This window comes from Gastrolobium bilobum, unplaced genomic scaffold (genome assembly GCF_033153095.1).
Source record: "Gastrolobium bilobum isolate Gb01-03AN ecotype WA unplaced genomic scaffold, APGP_CSIRO_Gbil_v1 utg53431, whole genome shotgun sequence".
NCBI lineage: Eukaryota > Viridiplantae > Streptophyta > Magnoliopsida > Fabales > Fabaceae > Gastrolobium > Gastrolobium bilobum.
In genome coordinates, this window is record NW_026898535.1 from 36,846 (window position 1) to 62,978 (window position 26,133).

Below are 26,133 nucleotides of genomic sequence, written 5' to 3' on the forward strand. Positions count from 1 at the left end.
AAAATAATAATTTGGTAAGCCAATAAAGATCAAGGTTCCCTTTCACTGATTACTTTCGGGAAAGTGTAATCAATAAGTTGAATAGAAAATCTTCCCAGAAGAATAGGGAAAGAGATAATATAAAATGATAATGAAAACGATATTTTGGTATATTCCCGTATTGATTTTTATGTGCTACTCTTGAATCCTTGCTTAATTTGTTCATGATCAGCAAATATTCAAATTCACTTGCACATTCGCACATTTAGTTGCAATATTTTGAATATGGCATTTTGTGGGTGCCCATAGATTAATGGCTTTCAAGTAATTGGTTACCTATGGATCACCGTTGGCTTTCTAACACTAAGCTGATCCGACCAGTCTGATCGGTTGATTCGTAAACCAAATCCCCAATCAGTTTGATTAGGTATTGAATTGGTCTTGTATTTGATCCGGTATGAAATTGGTCTTGAACTGGGTTCAACAGGTATTAAATCAGCTCCGATTTTTTTTTAAAAATTAATTTTGTGAGATTTTGGACAAAATCCTTGAAAAATACCACTAATGAGATTCAATTTTAAACCATATGAATTATAACTTATTGAACTTACCACTAAACCAATGCTAATTATTAGTTAAATTGCTTCTAATTTTATATGTTATATTATATTTAATTCATGCAATTGAACCAGTGATCCACTAATTGAATCAGTGACTCATTGACCCAATACTCCAACCGAGTCGATAACTAATTCGAATTTAATAATACTACTACAACATAGACCGCATTAATAAATCATATGTATTTATATCTTTTTATTATTGAAATTATATTGTATCCCATAATTAAAAGATTTTTGCATATTTTATCTTACCTTATTCTACTTTAACTAATAGCCTCCAATTATTTTAAATTTTTCATAAATTAAAACAACCATAAGCGAATTTACGTGAATCTTAAGAAGAAAACAAAAACATGCTTAAATGGGTGAACCTCCTTTTAACTTGATCTTAGAATGATGAAGTGATATATATGGGTTACAAATCCCACCGTTTCACGAGAATAGGAAGCATTTAGTTATGGGTTCGCTTTTTCTGCAATTATTGCAGATAAATTATCTACCGTAAGTTTAATACGACGTCGTTTTGGGGCAGAAATCATGATATTTTTATAATTTTAATTTATTTCAGAGTTATTATAATCTTTATAATTATAATTATTTAGTTTTTTCAATCCCAAAATGACGTTATTTTGAGAATAAATGCAGATAACTTATATACAGTAACTGCAAAAAATATTATTCTGTTTAGTTAATCAAGCTCAATTTTTCCTCAAAACGTCGTGCGAAGTGATCGCCTGAATTATATTCTAGTTATATAATACATTGGGGGATATGATCATTAGTTACAATAAAAGAAATTATAAGGAAAAATGTTTTGACCGTTTAATCAGGGACAATACATATATACGGTTGGATCAATAGAGGATTCTATGTCATTTGCCTAATTGAAAACTATATGCAATTAATAACCTGTTAGAATCAGATTAAAGCTAAATCCTAATGTGACAACAAAAGAGAATCTTTTAGTTCCACTTATCCTTAATTAACATAGTGACACTAGTTAATTAAAGTGAAAACCAGTTGAATTCTACCTACCCGTTCTACTTTTGGTGCTTAATATTCGATTTCTTATATAATTGGGTTAATTACTTTCTCATATTCTTTCTTCTCCCCAACTTGGCATCATTGTATCAGAATGCACAAACAAACCCCTTTTTCTTAATTATCTTCTCAATCATCTAAACTTTTACTCAATTAGTTCATGGATCATAGATATTTAGTTTTAAAAACAAAGGATTGTGACCAAATTAACAATAGGAGTAAAACAGAAATCAGCCATTCCCATACAAAGTGACTCATATGCTTTAATACTAACAAAATCTTTTAATTGTTTCTATTTTAAGCAAATATGCACTGATTAAAGAGAGAGAGAGAGAAATTTATACCAAAAGAGAGAGAGAGAGACAATGGAGAATTAGAAGAGAAGAAGAGCAAACTTCATTAATATTAATATCTACAATATTCTAGACATATATGTACCTGTTTATATATCAACAATGGCATGATAGGAAATTTTTGTTACATTGATTAACACCAAAAGTAGGTCATATCTTTGGCCAATCCACTCAATCACCTAGTGTATTATAAATGATCCAAACCATAAACAGAGAAAAGAAAAGACAAGAAAGGGGAGTTGGACCATGTAATCCATAGAAACCTAAAGCTATAATTGATATTCACATTTTCTACATCAAAATTGCATATCTCATGCTGTCATTTACCATGAGATGATTCATTTCAGAAATTTGTGAAAATTCACCAGTTACCCAAACCCCATCAGACCCATTAACATGAGGATGAGAAACACATGAGAGTATTGATATGGGAGCGTGAAGAATGCTATATACAAGCCTCCAACCATGTTGTCTTCTTCCCCTGTCATGTCCAAAAATCTGTAACTCAACCGCGTTTCCTGGTTCAAACATGTTCTCATCTGCCACCTTTGAGTTCTTTCTTGTGCTGTGAAGGTTTCTTGTCACTGCAGCTATAACACCCCACATCTTCTGCTACCTGAGGTAATTAGCTACCTAGAACTCAGATTCGTAATATATATAGTTCAGAGCTTGTTGGAGTAAGATAGAATATGGTGATCGCTCTGAACACTGAAGAGAAAATAAAGGGTTGGAAGAGCCAACTCTTCCTATAAGGCTTTTAATAATGGTATTTAGGTGGTGGTGTTACCGGTGCTTGTCTTTATCATATATATATATAGTGTCAAATTTGAAATTTGACACCTCATCTCAGAGTCATTGGATCAAAAAAGATCAACGACTCTGATTTGTAAGTATGACACCATTGATCTTTTTAGATCTAACGGCTCTCAGATGAGGTGTCAAACTTCAAATTTGACATTGGTGTCAAATGATCTTACCTCATATATATATATATATATATATAAAGGTTTATGGGTGCATTTTAGTTTTAAAGAGGCAACTATAAGTCTATAGCAACATTTCTGTTCTTATTAATCAAAGGTGGGGTCTATTATGGCCAACTTGCACACAAAACTGCCTAATTGTACAAAAAAAAATCTTCAGTCTTTTAACTTTCAAAATTTGGGTTTACTTTTGGTTAGTTGTTCTTGTACATCAGTTACATAACTGGTTAATTTCACCAAAATATAAGAAGGAATTTTTAAGGTATAGCTTTACACTTTACAGTTCATTTGGCCACAACTTGTTAGGGTCCCCTTCCCCCCAAACTCACATGAAGCTTTGGACAAAACGCTTAGCTGATGATGATCTTATCAGCATTGCGTAGGGTGATCAATCATTGAACTAGAAACTTCAGCAGAGAATCATGACCGTCGATGATTGATCTTTACATCTATATATATACATGTTGCCCGTTTATTAGAAGAACAATTCATCAGAATAATGCAAAGTTTTTGGGTTCCCCACAAATAGAGAAGTCAATATACCGGTACCAAAATGTGATGCAGACCCATGTGGTGGTATGTCAATGAGTACTATTGCTCCACTAAAGAAGCCTCAAATGGTTATCAACTTGTTGAAAACCAATAAGTAGATAAAGATGAATACATAATTAAGTTTGACAAAACATTAATTGAGGAGAAAAATATGCAATTGGATTATATATAAAGCCAAATAATCAGTATACAATATACCTTACTATAAGTTAACTATTATTTTGACCCATTAAGAAGCGTAACAGCTGATGCTATGTGAGTTATGTGACACAATGAAGACCACAGAAGCTACGAAAGGTCAAGATGCGAATTCTTATGTCCTAAAACTAAATCATGATTACTTACACACAGGAAATCTAATCAGGATTCAAGATCTTTCGAGCCATTCTTGTTTTTTCCACTTTCTTTTTTCCCCATAACGTATATCCGTTGTTGGAAACTTTAAAGTAAATATGGACTTAGCATAATTGATGATCTTATCCAACAAGCTGACCTACCAAAAAGGATAGATAATACATGAACATGCCTTAAAAGGGTATATCCAGCTAGAGCTGACAGCGCCAAGCCGCCAACCTTCCATTTTTGCGTAATCAATTACTCTTAGGGGGTGTTTGGTTCAAGTTTTTGTGGAGAGGATTACCGGTAATCCTTCTTTGGTAAATGTAATTACCACGTTTGGTAGAAAGAATAAATTACGATTCCCGGATATCCAAGGATTACCGGTAATTTGATTTATAAAGAAAAGTCACTATTCAGATTACCAAAAATAATATGGTAATTCGGAATACCAATCAGAATACCAAGTAAAGGGAAAGCACAACAATAAATTTTGAGACCAAAATACCTCAATACACATAAAAATCTAGACTCAATCTATCAATTACAAAAGTAAAAATAGTTTGGAGTTATTTTTGTAAAATAACCTCATATTCCAAGTCATATTTGGTTCTAAACCAAATATGAAATCAATAATTTTTACCCAATATTCCCGGTAATATTTTGGCGAACCAAACACATCTTTCGTAAGATTCCAAGTAAACTCAATTTCTACTGAATTCCCATTAATCATGATTCCCGGTCACCAAAAAATTTCTCCTGTACCAAACACACCCTTAGCTTCTAGTCTTCTTCCACTTTTATCACGTACAAATTATATATCCAAACCCTTCACCATTTAATCAATCCTAATAACTTTTTTGCATTCTTACTTTCATTCATCATATAACTTTTCATTGACTTTTGCATCGGAGTCTCCATACCAAAAACTTTCAATTCCTTTGCGTATATTCAATGCCAATGAGTTTACACATGTTTGGTGTGTTGTTAATGAAGATTTTTCATCAAGAAAATGATCATATGAAATTTTAACATGATAATCCATTCCTGTTTTCATCTATCAACTTTTTTTTGTGTGGTAGATCTATCAACTTTTAATTGGTTAAAGTGAAATCTTCCAAGTTACATTTGTACAACGTATATAATTCTGAAGTTTTCCTAGTGGGTTTACTTTTATCCTTCTTTAGGCAAAAAAAATTTTTTTTATTTTTTTTGGGATAATGTGTTTAACGAAAAGACAACTTGGGGTTAAGTGGACAACTGAAAATTGAGTGGACCAAACCCATGTATTAATTTTATTAAACATAAAAAAATTATGAGGGATTGATAGGAAGTGATGGGTTATATATTAGTTCCTAATTATGGAAAATATTTTCAGTAATATGGATAAATCGATCATTTGATATATTTATTACCAAATATGAAAAAAAAAAATTACATTATCTTTATTTTTATAGTTATTTTTTCATATTTTTATTTATTTTTATAAGAAAATTCTTATTCTTGTTGCATCAAAAATATGCTCTAACGTTGTACATTACATTTTGCATATTCATGTTCATGGACTGCGATCGTGTACAGTTAAATCATAACTCTGAAAATTATTTCTTTCATAAGAAGATGATTTTATATATGTCATGTTGTTGTAGGATATTTTTAGTTTGTTATTCTAATATATTCAACGTGAGTCCCATTCAAAAAGAAAAAAGAAAACAATAGGTATCTTTTTTTTTTGGAGTTACTCAACCCTAATTATCTCTTTGAGACGAGTTGGCTCCCTCCGGTATTTCCACGAGCTTCGACTTTTTGAGCCGGCTATGGGACTAATCCGGAGTGCGGGGGAACAGTGATGGTTAAAGGTTCAGCCTCCTCCCCAAAAATTCATTTAGCGGGAATCGAACACATATCCAACCCCACTAACTCAGCGCCAAGTTACCAACTGAACTGCACCCATTGGGTCAATTAGGTCATCTATTTTTTGTGAGAGTAACATGACATTACAAATTTTATACAACATGACATGTATAAAACCTTACTTAAAATATTATAAATTTAGTTTGAAAATTACGAACCACTCAATTTAAATTCTGCAGACGAGGAAAATATTATCTCCTCTTCACCTGCCAAATATGTCAACAGACTCAACACAACTAAGAAAGTGAAAAGACTTTTGGGTGGCCATGAAGTAGAATATTCCATATTTATCTATATTATCTTCATCCTTGCACTGGGTCATGTGTACTTTATAGGATGGCCACTGGATCCATAGTGCCACAACTGTCTCATCACTATTATTTTATTTTAAACTCAAGAATAAAGCGAATAATGATAGCATTCCTCCCATTATCTTGATATAATTTAGATTAATTAGTGGCATCATCACCTTGAAATAAAAGGGGATAGGGTTTGAAAGTCAAAGTCAATTTTGTTTACCAAATATCATAGTATTGACCCACCATTGAGATCAGTGACCTTAATGTCGACATTGTTTAGAAAAAAAGTTCTCTAACTATCACATAAATAGTAAAATAATTTAGAGTGTGATACGTCCAAGTTCACTATAGCATGTAACGAATTTTGTTTGTAGACGTAGCATCTAGTTTATTACTGATAATAGCAAATTAGGTGATCAAAAATCATTCTGTTCTGAACAAAACAGGACACATGTTATCCTTTTCCCAATTCGCTACTTGACACAGCAAACTAGTGCACATTTTCATCTTTTATCTCTTGCTCTTACTCTTTGCCAAGCTGTCTCAGCTCCCCTATTTGTTTTTTTTAACTTAAACATTGGGGAGAAAAATTAATCATGGATGGCCCCTAAATTTTCATCCTAGTTTATAAGGGTGTATCAAGTTGTAGCCCATCAAACAAATAATACAGACAGTGCATACTCAATGAAGACAACCTATCCAGCAATGACTACATCGGCCATTAGAATGAAACTAAGCAATGAAAGTTACAGCCTGCATTCTCAAAACCAAGCATTTTACCCGACACGCTTGTTCTTATACAACAAAGTATCAGCTTGGTATAGCCTTTTTTTTTTTTTTGGTTTACTAAACATTCTATAAAATCAAGTTTACAAGTCATATAAAATCCTATAAGGCGCAACATAAACACCCAAAAACATAAAAAGAATTACACTAGCGTATAAATTATTTCCCCAAAAATTAGAAGAAGAAAAAACCTACTTTTACAACTTCCCTCTCACCAAATTTGATTCTCATAATCACCCATATATTCCTATGATAAAAAGTTTCAAGCGAGAAAGCACATAATTAATTGAGCTGATGGGATGGAGTAGTCAATGCTTCACAACTAAAATTTCAAAATGAGTCAAACTTGAGCTACCACAAGCTGAGGTGAGACAGCTTGGCAGAGAGTAAGAGAGAGAGATAAAGATGAAAAAGTGGACCTGAGATGTGTGCACCTAATTTGCTGTGTCAGGTAATGAATTAGGAAAAGGGTAACATGTGTCATGTTTTTGCTTAGAGCAGATTGACTTTTGACCACTTAATTTTGAAAAAATTTACTGTTTATATGATATTTGAATTATTTTTTTTAAAAAAAAGTGACATTATAGTCACTGACTCACTGTTCCCCCACCATTGAGTCTATACCTTATAAAACACCACAATATGATACAGGCAAGTTCAGAAAAAAGAAGTTAAATATTATATATATATATATATATATATATATATATATATATATAGGCTTAATATTTCTGCAGCCGCCGTAGACAGTGTTATCTGCAGCTGACACAGAAAAGTGGGTCCCACAACTTAAAAAAAAAAAAGGATCCGGAAGCGGATCCTGACTTGCTGTAAGTATAGCAGTTGCAGAAATCATTTTGCCTATATATATATATGGATTAATATTTTTCATAGGAGATAATTTTATCTCTTACACATATATAAAAGTGTGTGAATCTCATATGAGGCCATGTGGAGAGAAGATAAAAAAAAAAAATGAGTCTCACATACTTTTATGTATATGTACGAAATAACATGAAAAACACTAATCTCATATATATATATATATATATATATATATATATATATATATATATATTCTAAGAATTATTGTTCAAGTGATAGAATTTATAGAATGAGTTTCTTTTAGTTTATTGTATGTTGTTTTATTGTTAAACTATTTTAATTGGGATAAGAAAAATGCTAAAAAGTTGCAAAAACAATTTTTATTAAATACGCAATGATCTAGACCCATACTAAACATGATAGAGGGTCCAACCCATTTTACAATTCAAGAGACCAATATAAATAGGTAAGGAGTAAGGAAAAGTGTTGACTTCGTGTACACATCATCCACAAGTACATAGTTGTAACAACAATACCACAGAGCTCTTAGGCTTTCTTAACGACTAATGGTTGAAGGACAAGCACAATGTTCCAATTAGATCTACATAGCATAGCCCACAAACAGATATCTCACAAACAAAATAGGCTATAGGAGCCACTTGCATCCATTAATAAGATTGAATGTCGCTATGCTAAAGTAATATTAGTAGGTCATACCACCATTATATAAAGAATGCTCAAAGCTATGATTACTTAAGTTCATTAATCAAATACTAATTTGAGTGTCGAAGTGTCTTGCACGTACATCTCTCATTTATCCCAGCCCAACAAAGATTTCAAGCACTAGTACAACCATCGCGCGCCAAATCACCTTAAACCCAGTTAGGAACTTGCTTTAGACTCCAATTCAACCATAATCAAATCAACCATGTGAGGTTAAGCCCAACATCTCTTGTATTGATCACACGAAAACATCAAATTTATCTCCATTAATTTTGTTGCATTTATGAAACAATTTTTCTTTGTCTTCATTGGTATACCTATTCCTTTTTTATTTTTGTAAAAGATAATTCCAAATAGTTTTTACGAAAATCCACGTGTATTAAATAGTATTGCTCTTGAAATAGTAATTATATGAGAAATTAAGTTCTTTTCATGATTAATAATAAATAATGAAATGATAATATAAAAAGTGTTATCATAACATACTTTAAATCCTGTATAACATTAGAGAAAGATGTCATATATAATTGAATAAAGAAGTTGGACAAGTTTGATAAAAAAAAATAGAACAGAAAAATTTAGTAAAGAACTAAATTGTCCTACATGGTGAGCCCGTGGGCCCAGTGAGCCTAAAAATTGAAAAACAAATAAAATAAAAAATTATCGGGCCAGCTCAAAAATCATTGGGATGGATAATTTAGGCCCTTTTATTGAATGATATTATGCGACTCGGCCCAATTATCTTGGACCTATATAACAGTACACGAGTGGAATAAAAAGTTATTAATAAATGAAAAAATAAAAATAGAAAGTAATTAGGGTTTTTCTTTTTTTTTTCTAGAGATTTTTTTGGTAAATTCATGCGCGAGAAGCTCTGAGGTAGCGTTTGGTTGAGGAGAAATTTTTTGAATACTAGGGAAATGTAATTGATAGGGAAATGGTTGGAAAGTGAGTTTGGTAGGAAAATGTAAAAAAAGTTGTTTGGTAGGCTGAAAAATTACCAGGAAAATTGGGTTAAGTTTACTGAGTCCATGTTTGATTGAAAGTAGAATATTGACGGGGAAATGTATTAAAAATACGAAAATAACCCTTTTACTTGCTGCAGAATTGGGGCCTTCAGCTTTTACTACAGGTTCAAATACTTCATTTGGTCTGAATTTCTGCATTCCACTCAACTTTAACTTCTTCGTTTATGTTCTCCTTAGTTGCTTCATCAATAAATTTTTTCAGAACATGTTTCTCATCCTCCATTGCAACTCCATTTTCAGAAATATTATCAGTTGTAAAAGAAAGGCTAATTTTTTTCATATACCCCCACGATCCTCCATCAATTCAAGGATATTTTAACATAAGCTCTTATTAACGAAGCTTTTCTTTATTAGAAAACAAACGGTAATCAATCACTCTCAACTACTCTCACTACAACATCTTTTTTTTTCCTCATTTCTTTTCCTTTAAACAGAGATGTCAGCAAATAACAAGAAAGTCGTGGCTAGTGGGTGACGACGAGATTCAAAAATAAAGTAAGGGTTCTTTTTGGTATGATATTTTTCATTTCCCCATCAATTCAAGGATGCCCATCTGGGTGGTATTCTTCCATAGGGTTTTCATCCAAAAATTACACGGTCAAAGGAATTCAGGGGAAATAGCTTTCCTAGGGAAGTTTTCTCAATTGGGATACCAAACATGAGATTCATACATGCCCACCTTCACTTCCCCAGCATTCTGAAAATATACCTCTTACCAAACACCACCTGAAAGAAACCCTCATTCATTCGATTCTCAATCGGCTTTGAATTTTTGTTTTTGATAGATTAGGGTTTTGAGGGAGCGATGGCTATTGCAGCCCCAGGGCAACTCAACGTGAATGAATCCCCCACTTGGGGATCCAGAAGTGTTGATTGCTTCGAAAAGTTGGAGCAAATTGGCGAGGGCACATATGGGTAAGTTTCAATCTCTGTGCTGTTAAGCTTTTAGTTATCAAAATTAGATTTTTATTTATTTATTGGGGTTGCCTTTTGTATGGAAGATGAAAATTTATGAAGTCATTGGTAACTATGCTTATCTACTTTATTTTTTACTATGCAACGCACTCTATTGGGATAGTTGAACTCTTAATTCATGAGCAATCGTCATCAGTATTATTTGTTAGGTGCTCTGCGTTTTCATTCTTATATATCTCTTTTGTTAAAAGTTATTTATTGGTTTTTTCTGGTTTCTTTGGCTGCTTCTCTCGTACAGTTTCTTGTCTTGTGTTCCCTTCGCCTGTTTTCTGTTGATGAAGCAGTATTTTTGCCACAATGGTTTCTTCTTTGGATTATTGGATATAGTTGTCAATTCTATCATATCCTTAAAATTTCATACGGTGTTAGCTTCTTCTTGTCAACACATTTTTTTTTTCCTTTGGACATTTGTTCCCACTTCTATCATACAGAAGTTTTATGACACTCTTTAAATGCTTAAAATGGTTACCTTCAGGCACGGGTTATTTACCAATTTTATGTTCTTTAAACTCTTCTTTCCACTTCACTGTCAACAAAAAAGAAAAAAATATTGTTTGCACTTCATTGCTGATGTTGACTGAAGTGTTAGTGGACTGATACATACCTTTATATATTTCTGCTTGCAGTCAGGTTTACATGGCTAAAGAGAACAAAACTGGTGAAATTGTTGCTCTGAAGAAAATACGAATGGACAATGAGAGAGAGGGGGTATATCTTTGAATATTTTGTTGTTTATTATTTGTGCATAACATATTTTATTTGTACTTTGCTTCATATGTGATTTGCGGGATCTGTCTCGTCAACTTTTACAAACTTTTCATTTTACATGCTATTCAGTGGATCTAAGTCAGAAGTTGCAGTCACAATCTTTTACTACTTCTGTATTATGAATTTCTCCTCTGAACTGTATTGCAAATTTTGTCATTGCAGTTTCCTATAACTGCTATACGAGAAATCAAAATTCTAAAAAAACTACACCATGAAAATGTGATCAAGCTGAAAGAAATTGTGACTTCTCCAGGTGCTGTTTTTAAAGATCTAAATGTGCTTCGTTATCAACATGATATAGGATTTTAAAATTTGTTTTACTTATATATATTGTTTTCTGTTTCTTCTTTCAGGCCCTGAGAAAGATGAACAAGGGAGACCTGGCAAGTTCTTCGTTCTCGTATTACTAGCCAATTACTTTATTCAAAATTAGACAGTTGCACATAATATGCTCTATAGTTCTAGCTGTGTGAATATATCCGTCAACTCCCTTTGGATTCTCTTAGTTCCATGCTCACATAGTTCATCTGCTTTCATTCTTGTTTTGGGGATTGCAGATGGTAACAAATATAAAGGTGGCATCTATATGGTCTTTGAATACATGGACCATGATTTGACAGGTCTTGCTGACCGACCTGGGATGAGATTTACAGTCCCCCAAATTAAGGTATTACTGTTAATACGGAGTGTTATTTTTCATATGTTAATTGTTGTTCATTTTAATGCTGTCTGAGTCTGAGCTGCGTTTTCCTTCCTAAGTGTTACATGAGACAGCTTTTGACGGGGCTTCACTATTGTCATGTAAATCAAGTACTTCATCGTGATATTAAAGGTCTGTCTATAACAAGATTGAGTTTTTAGATCTTCCTGCTGGATCAATTACTCCTATTTGATGTATTTTGTTCTGTTGCAGGCTCAAATCTTCTTATAGACAATGAAGGAAATCTGAAGCTTGCAGATTTTGGACTGGCACGATCATTTTCTAATGAACACAATGCAAATCTTACAAATCGTGTCATTACATTATGGTACAGGTAATTGGTGTCAATTTTGTCATGAGAGTTCAGCTGGATGGGGGTTATGACATTGGCCAGTACACGTATTGAGTTTGTCATTATTTATATAGACCCCCTGAGTTGCTGCTAGGGACAACAAAGTATGGGCCAGCTGTAGATATGTGGTCTGTTGGGTGCATCTTTGCTGAGCTTCTTCATGGGAAGCCGATCTTTCCTGGAAAAGATGAGGTTAGTGATATTCTACGTTTCATGGTTGAGAGAAATTAGAGGCAAAGTGGTGAGTGTTTGATTTGACATTGTTTATAGGCTAGATATGGTTTTATCTTGTATATTGTAGCATTAATGACTGGAAGAAGAGATTCTTTATATTACATTCTGGCTCTTTATATTCAGTCTCTAAATACTTGCTGGTTGCTGCCAAATTTGTTTTTCTGCACATTGTAAACATCTGTGAGCCCAGTAGCCACAAGGAGAAAAATAACCTCTCTGTTTTCATTGAAGTGGCTTTACATTTATTGCCTTGTGGTGCCAAGCTGATTATTAACAGTCAGGGAAAGGTAGAATGCTAAGAACAATGTTTGGCTAGATTGCTGGATCTTTCCTGCTCAATGCTTTTCCGAAGTTCAGTTGTTATATTCTTTCCAGATCTTGCTTATATTATATATGACCTATACTGTATATTCTTATGGTAATTATTTCTTACACAGCTTAAATGTAATGCATGTTATGCTTGCAATAATTGTAGCCAGAACAATTAAATAAAATATTTGAGCTGTGTGGAGCACCAGATGAAGTGAATTGGCCTGGGGTTTCTAAGACACCTTGGTATAATCAATTTAAGCCAACAAGGCCAATGAAAAGACGTCTGAGGGAAGTTTTCAGGCAGTAAGTATCAAATTACGAGCATTTTATCAACCAAAAAAGTAAGCATGTAGATGTACTCCATTTTCTATGGTTTTATCTTTATCTAAATAGTTTTTTTTCCCTATGCCTTGAATTATAGTTTTGATCGTCATGCTCTGGAATTGTTGGAGAGGATGCTGACACTTGATCCAGCTCAGGTATCATTTCTTCACTTGTGGGTCTGATTTATTAATTGTTAAATGAATCATGAATTGCTATTTCAAGTTCTTCAAATACTGTCATTCCAGTTTTATCTTATATCACTCAAACTGTTTTAATTTGACAAGGTTAGCTGCATCCACTATTGTGGTTTTCTTATTATGATATTGACAAAACTCATAATAAGCTTAGGATAGAAATGGTGTACATCTGGTTTCTTCTGTGAGAGAATTGTAACACCCCGTTCTAGAACCGGTTTGTTAACATCGCATTATGATATTAAGCGCAGTTACAATCACATGGGTTCAATTAAAAATCCGGTTAAATTTCTCATTTCAAAACATGCCGAATTTATATTGCCCAATTGCGTGATCATAACCATATTACATTGCGAAATAAAATAAATTAAGCTTAACATCATACTCTTATATCCTTAGACCAAATGTTATTAAATGTCTTCTTCTAATCATTAGCTACGCGTGGCTTCGAACCGCGTCTCATTTGGAGCACTGTAGCTCGCGTTATGACAAATTAGAGCAACAAAAGTGTATGTTGGACACAGGCCCCGCGCGCTACCGGGCGCTCAAGCGCGCGTTATCGAGCGCTAAAGCCTCCATCTGGGCGCTTAAGCGCACGGAGGCTGAGAGCATCAGGTCTTTCAGTGTAAATGGGCGCTTAAGCGCGCACCAGGGCGTTCAAGCGCGCTATCCTGGGCGCTAAAGCCCGCGGAGACAGTAAAAATTCCACCTTTTCGCAGCGAAGAGCGCTTAAGCGCAAACCAGGGCGCTCAAGCGCGAGGAGGCAGTGAGAATTGGCTCACACAAGGGCAGCAGGGCGCTTGAGCGCGCTCCTGGGCGCTGAAGCGCGCTGCCAGGGAATTCCAATTCCCACATTTTCCAAATCTAATTCTAGGGAGGTTGCATTTCCATTAACAAGCCACACTTGTTCAACCATCTAACTTAACCCTAGAACTTTTCCAACCTCTCCTCATGTCTGTACTAAAATTTAGGCAGCATAACCTTTGTTTTCTCAACAATTCCCAATTTAGCACTAGGTACCTAATTTTGTTTTCAGCTCAACAATCCAATACATAAAGAGTATGCATATAATGAACTTAAGGTAATCATCAATTACAAATCATGTTCATTACAATTCATGGAACTTAGCTTACAAAACACTATGATCACTCCCTTGGCTCCCATCAACAAAGAGATAACCAAAGGCATGAGCATAGGCTAAGTCCATTCCAAATAAACAGAACATACATCTATCAATTGTCTATTAATTACAATCCTATACATGTGAGCTACAAAACAACATGTATAACATCAAAATACAGGATCCTCATGCATCACTACTAGTCCAAGTATGGCCACTTGCCACTGGTGGCTCCTGCAGCATCCTTACCTGAAAGGGGGTCCCCACAACACGGGGTGAGATATACGAATATATCCAGTAAACCAGGGGTCCTTGGAGCATCTCTCCACCCCACAGTTCCGTATCAGTGTAATAGCAATAACAATAATAATGCAGTAAATACATATCTATGCAAAGTTCAATAACATCTCCAGGAGAAATCCCTCGAGCTCTCAAGCTGTCCTAAGGAAACTCAGATGCAAATAGTCCTACTGGCCAGCTAAACTACCAAGTATGATTTACGCATCGTCATGCATCATACCACATAGGGAAACACCATCCTATGCCACACCAAATGCATACACATACGTATAACAAAGCATTACACTATTTCATTGCATTTATATACACTATAATTACCACTACCCTTTCAGGGCTTGGTGGAACAATCAAGGGAATTACACCCAAGGTCCGAAGGCTTACCTCAAGCTTTAGTCAACCTTTGTTCCCACCAACAATTTCTACATCCAGTCAAATTCGCATTCAAGCTATAACTTGCAAAATTCACCTACACCAAGGTGTCATACCACCAATCAATACAATTTAATGAATATCTATGTATTCATCAACAATACAACAACACCACACCACAATTGGCATGGACTTACCTATCCCAAAGAGCTAATCAAGCTCCATTGCTTGCTCCAACGGTTGGTCAATTAAGGTTGGTCCAATTGCCTTAATCCTAGACAACACAAGGATACAATCAACAACCAACCAAGCAATGGTTCAACAATGCAAGAATTTCCACAATTCCAAGCATGACATTTTTGCAATTCTCAAAGTATTATTCAATGACTATCTAAGCTCATTTTCACCGATTAAATGCCATTACTAACATTTCTCATAACATCCGCTAAACTCCAATACTCCTAGAACATAGCCAATCTATCAACATTTCACAAAAGCCCTAAAACACTATTCATTAAACCCTAGATCATGCAATTTCAATGGATTATGGGGTTCAAGGAGTAGAATCTTACCACCAATGGTCACACAACCAAGGATTGATGGCTCCTCAAGCTCCAATGGAGGTTGAAGCTCCCGAAACCCCAAACTCTCACAAAGGAGCGAAATTTTGAGAGGAAAAATCTCACCACACAACACTCCCCACTAAGAACCAAGCTTAGATTAATGACGAGGGCGAGATTCTAAGCGATTTAGGCTTTTGAATCACTCAAAACGGTCAGAGTTTCTTCCCTCCTCTCTCCCTTTCTTCTTCTTCTTCTTCTTCTTTCCTCTCTCTGTTTGCTCGACGGTTTGGGTGGGAAATGTGGTTTTTTTGTGTTATTTTATCACTTAACACATGTTAAGTGAAATAATGCGGGTATTGGTTCGTCTATCTATTTAACTCCAATAATTACCAAACTTCACCCAAAAGTCCGGAATATTGTTCTAGGAACATTTCCACTTTTATTTTTATATTTTGGGTACTTTTGCCTACACCAATTTATACCCCTTAATTTTCACTGAGTACACTTTTTACTTCCAAAGTGACCCCAATTCATTTTATTAAGTCTTATACTTAATTTTACTCACTAATACATGCTTAATTATTTAATTACATGTAATTTGCTAATTGAGTTAGGGCTATTATAGTCACCCCACCTTTTAGCGATTTTGTCCGTAAAATCAAGAACATACCTGTCCCTAAACTCAGGATACTGTCGGAGAAGCTCATCTTCGCGCTCCCAAGTTGACTCTTTCAGGCGTCCTTCCTTCCCATTGAACTTTCACCAGAGGAATGGATTTATTTCTCATCCTCTTCTCATCTCTTTCGAGTATTTTCAGTGGCCCAATATGAGTCTTCAAATTCTCCCGGATCTCAACATTATCAGGTTGAACCACATGAGAAGGATCAGCTACTTATCTCCTCAACTGAGAAACATGAAATACATAGTGTAATTTTGCTAATTGAGGAGGTAAGGCAAGCTGGTAGGCAACCGGTCCTACCCTACGAAGAATCTGGTAGGGTCCAATAAATCTCGGACTCAGCTTCCTCACTCCAAAGGCTCGTCCAACACCCGTAACCGGTGACAGCTTCAGGAATACATGATCTCCCTTCTCAAACTCTAGAGGTCGATGCTTGAGATCATAGTAACTTTTCTGACGATCCTGAGCCTTTTTCAGACGATCCCTAATCATTTTGATCTGCTCAGTATTCTCCTGAACAAAATCCAGTCCAAACTGCTCTGTGTCTCCAACCTCTGACCAACAAGTAGGTGTACTACACCTGCGACCATACAAGGCCTCGTAGGGAGCCATACCCAGACTAGCATGAAAACTATTATTATATGAAAACTCAACCAGCGGGAGATATCGATCCCTTGCAGTACCCTGCTCCAGGGTGCAAGCCCTCAGCATATCCTCCAACGTCTGAATGGTCCTCTCAGTCTGACCATCCGTCTGTGGGTGATAAGCAGTGCTCAGTCTCAACTGAGTGCCAAGAGCCTCCTGCAATGCTCCCCAGAAGCGAGAAGTGAACTTCGGGTCCCGATCACTAACAATGCTCTCAGGCACCCCATGAAGCCTCACGATCTCCTTCACATAGAGCCTAGCTAACCTCTCAGCAGAGAAGTCTACCCGCACTGGCAAAAAGTGTGCGGATTTTGTCAATCTATCCACAATCACTCAATTAGAATCATAACTAGCCTGTGTTCGCGGCAATCCCACTACGAAATCCATGGAGATACTCTCTCATTTCCATTCAGGAACATCCAGAGGTTGCAACATACCAGAAGGCTTTTGATGCTCAATCTTGACCTTCTGACAAATGAGACACTTAGAGACAAATTCGGCAATGTCTTTCTTCATACCAGGCCACCAGAAATTAATCTTTAGGTCCTGATACATCTTTGTAGCTCCCGGATGAACTGTGAAATGACCCTTATGAGCCTCTGTCATTACTTCCTCCGCCAACTGCCTAGGTACAACAACACGACCCTGATATAATAGTATACCCTCATCATTGCAGGATACACCACTCTGACCTTTCAGTCGTTTGTCACTTTCATTTTGCAGTTGAGCTTCTTTAATTCTGGTCATCAGTTCATTTTCAATGCTTGTAATTTTGATGACACAAATTCTACATGGAAAGATTTTAGATAATTGCATATCTCTGAACCTCTCAATCACATCATAATCTCTAATCATCATGCTTGCTAAGCTCACCGATTTTTGGCTCAGTGCATCAGCTACAACATTAGCTTTGCCACAATGATATTTCAATTCAAAATCATAGTCTTTTAGGAACTCGGTCCACCGTCGTTGTCTCATATTCAATTCCTTTTGATCAAACAAGTATTTCAAGCTCTTGTGATCGCTGAATATGGCAAACTTCATTCCATACAAGAAATGCCTCCACTGTTTCAATCCAAAAACAATTGCAGCAAGCTCAAGGTCATGGGTCGGATAATTTTCTTCATGCGGTTTCAATTGCCTTGATGCATACGCTACCACTCGCCTATCTTGCATCAGCACACAACCCAGTCCCTTTTAGAAGCATCGTTGTATAACTCAAACTCACCTTTCGGATCGGGAAGTACTAACACCGGAGCAGTCGTCAATTTCTCCTTAAGGCTCTGAAAGCATTCTTCACATTCCTGCGTCCAAATGAATGGAGTATCCTTCTGGGTCAAACGGGTCAATGGCAAAACCATGGCCGAAAATTCTTTAATAAATCTCCGGTAATAACCAGCCAAACCCAGAAAACTGCTTATTTCCGTTACCGTCTTGGGTCTCTCCCAATCAATAACTGCTTCTATCTTGCTAAGATCAACCGTCACTCCATCAGCAGAAATAACGTGACCCAGAAATTGCACTTGAGAAAGCCAAAATTCACATTTAGAAGGCTTTGCATACAACTGTTTCTCTCAGAGAATTTGCAACACAGTTCTCAAGTGACCTTCATGCTCTTCCTTACTCTTGGAATATATCAGGATATCATCACTAAACACAATCACGAATTGATCCAGAAACGGCATAAATATGTGATTCATATAATCCATAAACATCGTCGGAGCATTAGTGAGTCCAAATGGAATTACCTGATACTCATAATATCCATATCTAGATCTGAAGGCAGTCTTCGGTATATCTTCCTGCCTAATTCGGATTTGATGATAACCCGACCTCAAATCAATCTTTGAGAAAACACAAGCACCCCTCAACTGATCAAGCAAATCATCTATGCGAGGGAGAGGATACTTGTTCTTAATGGTAACCTTATTCAACTGACGGTAATCAGTGCACAATCTCATGCTACCGTCCTTCTTCTTAACAAATATAACTGGTGCTCCCCACGGGGACACACTTGGCCTGATAAACTGCTTAGCCGAAAGCTCCTCAATATGCTTCTTTAACTCGGCTAATTCCGGTGGTGACATCCGATACGGAGCCAGAGAGATAGGCCCCACACCAGGCAATAGATCAATCGTGAACTCAATCTCTCTATGAGGCGGAAGTTGTGGAATTTCATCTGGAAACACATCCACAAACTCCTTCACCACGGAAATAGTGCCAATCTCCTCATGACTTCCGCCTACTAAACCCCCCACAAAGACATATCCCAATGCCCCGGCCCTCAAAGCCTTTCTAACCTGCAACACAGATAGATATGGGGAAGAACTAGTAGCAGAATCATCAGCAGCAAGCACAATCCTTTTACCACAGCAGTCTATCATAGCACAGTTCTTTGACAACCAGTCCATTCCCAAGATAACTTGAAGGCTGATCATAGGTAAACAAATAAAATCCAGCACGTAATCTCGGCCTTCATACTTGAACTCAACATCTTTACACAACACGGATGTATAACACTCCTCTCCAGTAGCAGTAACCACTTTCATTGGAGGGCGAATGTCGTACATTTGCAGATTTAGCCCAACGGCCATAAAATCAGACATACAAGAGTGTGTAGCTCCTGAGTCAAACAACACTTCAACATCCATATTATCAATATAAATTGTACCTTTCACTAGATTCGGAGCCTTCTCCGATTGTTGACGGTCCATGGTATATACTCTACCAACCGTCTGAGACTCTAGCATAGGTGGAACAACAGAGACAGGAACAACAGTAGCTTGAACTGCCATAGTCCTCACTTCACTCAGAGGACACTGCCTGGAGTAGTGGCCGGACCTTCCACATTTCTAGCAAATGACTTCACCTGTAGAACACGGACCTCTATGCTCCTTACAGCAACCTTTACACTTGGGAGGAGGTCCCCTATCAACAAAAGTCTTTTGAGTTTCGGGCTTTTTAAACAGGTCTAACGGACTATTCACATTTAGCTTCTTGCCTTTCATCTTCTTGTTCTTCCAATAACTTGAGCATGTTGCTCTATTGGCACTAAGTGTCTGGGCCTCAGAAGGCTTCTTGATCTGTGACCCCTTGTATACCTCTTCCACCTTTCGACACTGATTTACAAGTCTACTAAATTCTCGAATGTCACAGTTTGACATCTTCCGAGACATCTTTTCATTCAGACCTCATTGGAACTTAGAGGTCATTTCAGCTGGAGTGGACAAGGCTCTCCCATAATTGGCGTATTTCACCAACTCGTTGAATTTTGCAAAGTATTGGTCAATCGACATCGACCCTTGCTTTAGGTCATTGTACTCATTCTGCTTCTGTTCCCTAGCCTCCCTAGGGAAATAGTTATCCAAGAACAATGTCTCGAACAACCGCCAGGTGATTTCCCGGCCTTCAGCTTCTAGGGGTTGTACTGTATTGGTCCACCAATCCTCTGCTTCTTCTTCCAGCATGTACACGGAGTAGATTAACTTCATTGCATCAGAGCACCTCATCACCCTAAAGATTTTCTCCATCGCCTGGAGCCACTTTACTGCAGCCATTGGATCATAACCCCCCTTAAAAGTAGGAGGTTTATGTTTCCGAAAAGCCGTCAATCTCCTCTCTTCCGCTTCATGTTCATCAACGTGCTCTACACGTGGTTGACGAACTTCTGTGTGATGACTGTGGCTTCCAGAAGGATGACTAGCCTTACCTTCATTGTTACCCGCTACACCCTCTTCTTGTGAAGGAGGTGGAGAAGGCGTAGCAGTGTGAGGAGGAGGAGTGGGTTGCCGGTTCACGGGCCTAGGACCCCTCAACGTCCTCAACTCGGTCATCATCGCGGCCATAGCATTCCGCGAGTCTTCATTTGTTTTCATTAGATTTTCATTGGCTTGCCTGCTAGCAGCCAACTCCCTCTGAACGGCTGCAAGAACTTCAGCCACGGGATCAGGTTGTACGCCTGTTGCCCCACGACCACATCTGGGCCTCACAAGAGCTGCCAAAACAGGTTATGGCTGAGCATTGGTGTTTGATGGTCCGGGGTTGTTTCGGTGCCTCGTCATGTCACTACACATGTTACACAAAGAAATGAGTTGATCAGGCCCACACTTAGTGATCACAAATGCAATAATCATCAAGAGTACTAAAACAACTATAAAACATCAAACACTAAGCATACACAACAATAGCTAACAATTTTTCCCTACAAAACTGCTCTGATACCATAAAATGTAACACCCCGTTCTAGAACCGGTTTGTTAACATCGCATTATGATATTAAGCACAGTTACAATCACATGGGTTCAATTAAAATCCGGTTAAAGTTTTCATTTTAAAACATGCCGAATTTATAATGCCCAATTGCGTGATCATAACCATATTACATTGCGGAATAAAGTAAATTAAGCTTAACATCATACTCTTATATCTTTAGACCAAATGTTATTAAATGTATTCTCCTAATCATTAGCTACGCGTGGCTTCGAACCGCACCTCGTTTGGAGCATTGTAGCTCGCATTATGACAAATTAGAGCAACATAAGTGTGTGTTGGACACAGGCCCCGCGCGCTTCAGCGCGCTACCGGGCGCTCAAGCGCGCGTTATCGGGCGCTAAAGCCTCCATCTGGGCGCTTAAGCGCACGGAAGCAGAAAGCATCAGGTCTTTCAGTGTAGATGGGCGCTTCAGCGCGCACTAGGGCGCTCAAGCGTGCTATCCTGGGCGCTTAAGCCCCCATTTGGGACGTTTTAGCGCGCATAGGCAGAAGCATCTCCTCCTTCAGCGGCTAAGGGCACTCAAGCGCGAACCAGGGCGCTCAAGCACGCAACCCTGGACGCTTCAGCCCCCACTCTGGGCGCTCCAGCGCGAGGAGCTAGAGAGCATTGGCTCTCACAGGGGCAGCAGGGCGCTTGAGCGCGCTCCTGGGCGCTTGAGCGCGCTCCTGGGCGCTTGAGCGCGCTGCCAGGGAATTCTCCCTCTCTCATTTCTCAAGTCCCAACCTAGGAAAAAGGGCATCCCCATGACAAGCCTCAATGGTTCATGCCTCATAACTTAACCCTAGCACTTATCCAACCTCTCCTCAGGGATTATACTAAATTTTGGGCAGCATAACCTTTGTTTTCTCAACATTTCCCAATTTAGCAATAGGTACCTAATATAATTTTCAGCTCAACAATCTAATACATAAAGAGCATGCATATAATGAACTTAAGGTAATCATCAATTACAAATCATGTTCATCACAATTCATGGAACTTAGCTTACAAAACACTATGATCACTCCCTTGGCTCCCATCAACAAAGAGATAACCAAAGGCATGAGCATAGGCTAAGTCCATTCCAAATAAACAGAACATACATCTATCAATTGTCTATTAATTACAATCCTATACATGTGAGCTACAAAACAACATGTATAATATCAAAATACAGGATCCTCATGCATCACTACTAGTCCAAGTATGGCCACTTGCCACTGGTGGCTCCTGCAGCATCCTTACCTGAAAGGGGGTCCCCACAACACGGGGTGAGATATACGAATATATCCAGTAAACCAGGGGTCCTTGGAGCATCTCTCCACCACCATAGTTCCAAAAATAGATTAATAGCAATAACAATAATAATGCAGTAAATACATATCTATGCAAAGTGTAAATAACATCTCCAGGAGAAATCCTTCGAGCTCTCTAGCTGTCCTAAGGATACTCAGATGCAAATAGTCCTACTGACCCGCTAAACTACCAAGTATGATTTACGCATCGTCATGCAACATACCAACATAGGGAAACACCATCCTATGCCACACCAAATGCATACACATACGTATAACAAAGCATTAAACTATTTCATTGCATTTATATACACTATCAACTACCACTACCCTTTCAGGGCTTGGTGGAACAATCAAGGGAATTACACCCAAGGTCCGAAGGCTTACCTCAAAGCTTCAGTTCAACCTTTGTTCACCACCAACAGGTTCAGCAACCAATCAACTTTGGTTTCAACAATGACTTACAAGTAACACACCTATTCCAAGAGCTAATCAAGCTCCATAGCTTGCTCCAATGGTTGGTCACTCACGGTTGGTTCAAATGCCTCAATCCACCAATGGTTACACAACCAAGGATTGATGGCTCCTCAAGCTCCAATGGAGGTTGAAGCTCCCAAAACCCCAAACTCTCACAAAGGGGCGAACTTTGAGAGGAAAAATCTCACCACACCACACTCCCACTAAGAACCAAGCTTGGATTAATGATGAGGGCGAGATTCTAAGTGATTTAGGCTTTTGAATCGTCAAATTTGGTTGAGGATTACACTCCCTCCTCCCTTCTTCTCCTTCCCTCCTTCTCTCTCTTTTCCTTTCTTCCTTTCCTCTTCTCTGATGCTCGACGGGTTGGGTGGGACAATGGGTCTTTCTTTTGTTTTCAAATCACTTAACATAAGTTAAGTGGTAACATGTGGGTATTAGTTCGTCTATCTATTCGACTCCATTAATTACCAAACTTTACCCAAAAGTCTGGAGTATTTTTCTAAGAATATTTCTAATTTTATTTTTATATTTTGGGTACTTTTTCCTACACCCATTTATACCCCTTAATTTTCACTGAGTACACTTTTTACCTCAAAAGTGACCCCAAATCATTTAATTAGACCTTATACTTAATTTTACTCTCTAATACATGCTTAATTATTTAATTACATGTAATTTACTAATTAATTAAGTTAGGGCTATTATATCTTCTATTTTTCAAGCTACTTTGGCCCATTGAAAGAAAACCAAGTTTGAGATCTTAAGAGAAAGCAAGAAAGGAACGTGAAAGGAGCAAGTTGGATGGCTTTGGGAGTGCCTTCATGCCACCTCAGGCGCCATCATCGGGAAAGCTACTGTTTTGTCACACTTCCAGCGCTGGCTCTATGTTACTAGCGGCAAGCTTCACTCCATGCCCACGTCGTAAGCGCCAGAATGCCCACAAACTCTCTCCCCCTATATATATATATATATATATATATGGAAATGCATCCATCATGTTGTAGAAACCAAATGGTTTGTTATGTTAAGAAAAAGACAAGACCAAAAGACAAAACTAATTCATTGAATAAAGTGTCATTTCACTTTTTTTAATATTATATATCTTATCTTTTTCTTAACATGACAAAAAATTTGGTTAATACAAAATAAGGGATATAAACCCTATATATATATATATATATATATATATATATATATATATATATATATATATATATATATATAAGTAAGTAGGATCCTTTGACACCAGTGTCAAATATAAAATTTGACACCTTATCTTTTTCTTAAAATATCAATGCCTCTGATTTATAAGCATGTGACACCATTGATCTTTTTTTATCTAAGGGCTCTCAGATGAGGTGTCAAATTTTAAATTTGACACTGGCGTCAAATGATCCTACCTCATATATACATATATATATATATATGGGCTTATCGTTTCTCAAGCTGCTTGAGATAATTTTATCTCCGGCTACTAAATCATAACCCTACAAAGGTGGATCAATGGTGATAAAGGAAGAGAGAGAAAAAAGAAATCATAACCATTCAAAGGTGAATCAATTAATATAAGAAAATAAATAAACAAAACGAAGCAGTTTTGAGATGGCCGGAGATAAACTTATCTCAAGTTGTCGGAGAAATAACTTTCCCTATATATATATATATATATATATATATATATATATGGGGCAGGATATTCTTACACCGGTGTAAGAGTTAAAAGTTTTACACTCAATCTTGACCATTGATCCACTTGTATCAAATGGCTCACATTACTAAAAAATTAGAACCCTTAGATATAAGTGGGATCAGTGGACAAGATTAAGAGTGTAACTTACACTGGTGTAAAATGATCCTGACCCTATATATATATATATATATATATATATATATATATATATATATATATATATATATAGGGGAGGGTTACGTTTACAACTTTTTTTGTTTACAACTCTTACAACCTCAAATATGTTCTCCCGGGAGTACACTGCTGGAGAGTGTATTCCCGGGAGAACATAGTTGAGGTTGTAAGAGTTGTAAACAAAAAAAGTTGTAAATGTAACTTGCCCTATATATATATATATATATGAAAAAAATTATTTCTCAAGCAGCTTGAGATAAGTTTATCTCCGGCTACCTCAAAATTACGTCGTTTTATTTATTTATTTCCTTATATCAATTGATTCACCTTTGAATGGTTATGATTCCCTTTTTCTCTCTCTTCCTTTATCACCATTGATCCATCTTTGTATGGTTATGATTTAGTAGCCGGAGATAAGATTATCTCAAGCAGCTTGAGAGACGATAAGCCCTATATATATATATATATATATATATATATATATATATATATATATATATATATTGTGATGGAATATCCTAACCACCTACCCAATGATCCCTTAAAGGATAACTACTCAATTATCCTAACAATATAAAACAGGAAGGTTGCTAAGGATAGAGTCTCTATCCCAACAGAAAGGAAGTTAAATCCTACTACAATTGGGAGATCTACACAAGCCCAAGAGGTAACCCTTATAAATAAGAGCTTAAAGACCTCAGGTACATACTCTGAACTCATTTACTACTTCTGCCCACACTGTGCATACACCCACGTCTCGGCTATAAGCCTATTGCTTGTGCGCAGTAATGGAGATATTGGCTATAAGCCAACCAAGATACCTATCCATAGGATATATCTGAGCGCATACCCTTGAGGTATCATTATACGGTTTAATAGAACCGAATATATATATATATATATATATATATAATCTTAATTTTCAAAAAGTACTGTGAATTATTGGTTTACTTACACCCCACTAGATTTGTGAGAATGCTTAGAGAAGTGGGGTCACTTACAAATATTGGATTGAAAAGGTTACTGATTAATCAACTCAAAATCTGAAACGAATAACAACTTAAATGTTCAGATTCCTTTTGAAATATTGGACATTATTCTTTTTTTTTTTGGGATAAAAAAAGAGATACGTTTTCGCAAATGAAGTTTCCCTTTTTCTAAAATGTCATTAACATAACAAAGCTTAGTACATACTCATCTCTTTTAAATCCATTATTGTCATAATAGTTGTTTATTTTGTTTCCTAAGTGTCTATCCTAGCAGCA

The 26,133-nt window shown here is 36.7% G+C and overlaps 2 protein-coding genes across 2 annotated transcripts; one reads left to right on the forward strand and one right to left on the reverse strand.

Moving 5' to 3' along the window:
• Positions 1–2,287: 2,287 nt before the first annotated feature.
• Positions 2,288–2,602, reverse strand: LOC133317198 (uncharacterized). Its single transcript, XM_061519033.1, has one exon. The coding sequence runs from the start codon at positions 2,600–2,602 to the stop codon at positions 2,288–2,290; it is 315 nt and encodes a 104-aa protein (XP_061375017.1).
• A 7,321-nt stretch (positions 2,603–9,923) lies between these two features.
• Positions 9,924–13,289, forward strand: LOC133317199 (cyclin-dependent kinase C-2-like). The gene is made up of 10 exons (XM_061519035.1): positions 9,924–10,357; positions 11,044–11,125; positions 11,348–11,438; positions 11,539–11,568; positions 11,743–11,852; positions 11,945–12,017; positions 12,099–12,219; positions 12,312–12,429; positions 12,947–13,086; positions 13,205–13,289. The coding sequence occupies exons 1-10, from the start codon at positions 10,248–10,250 to the stop codon at positions 13,287–13,289; spliced, it is 960 nt and encodes a 319-aa protein (XP_061375019.1). The 5' UTR covers positions 9,924–10,247.
• Positions 13,290–26,133: the final 12,844 nt, after the last annotated feature.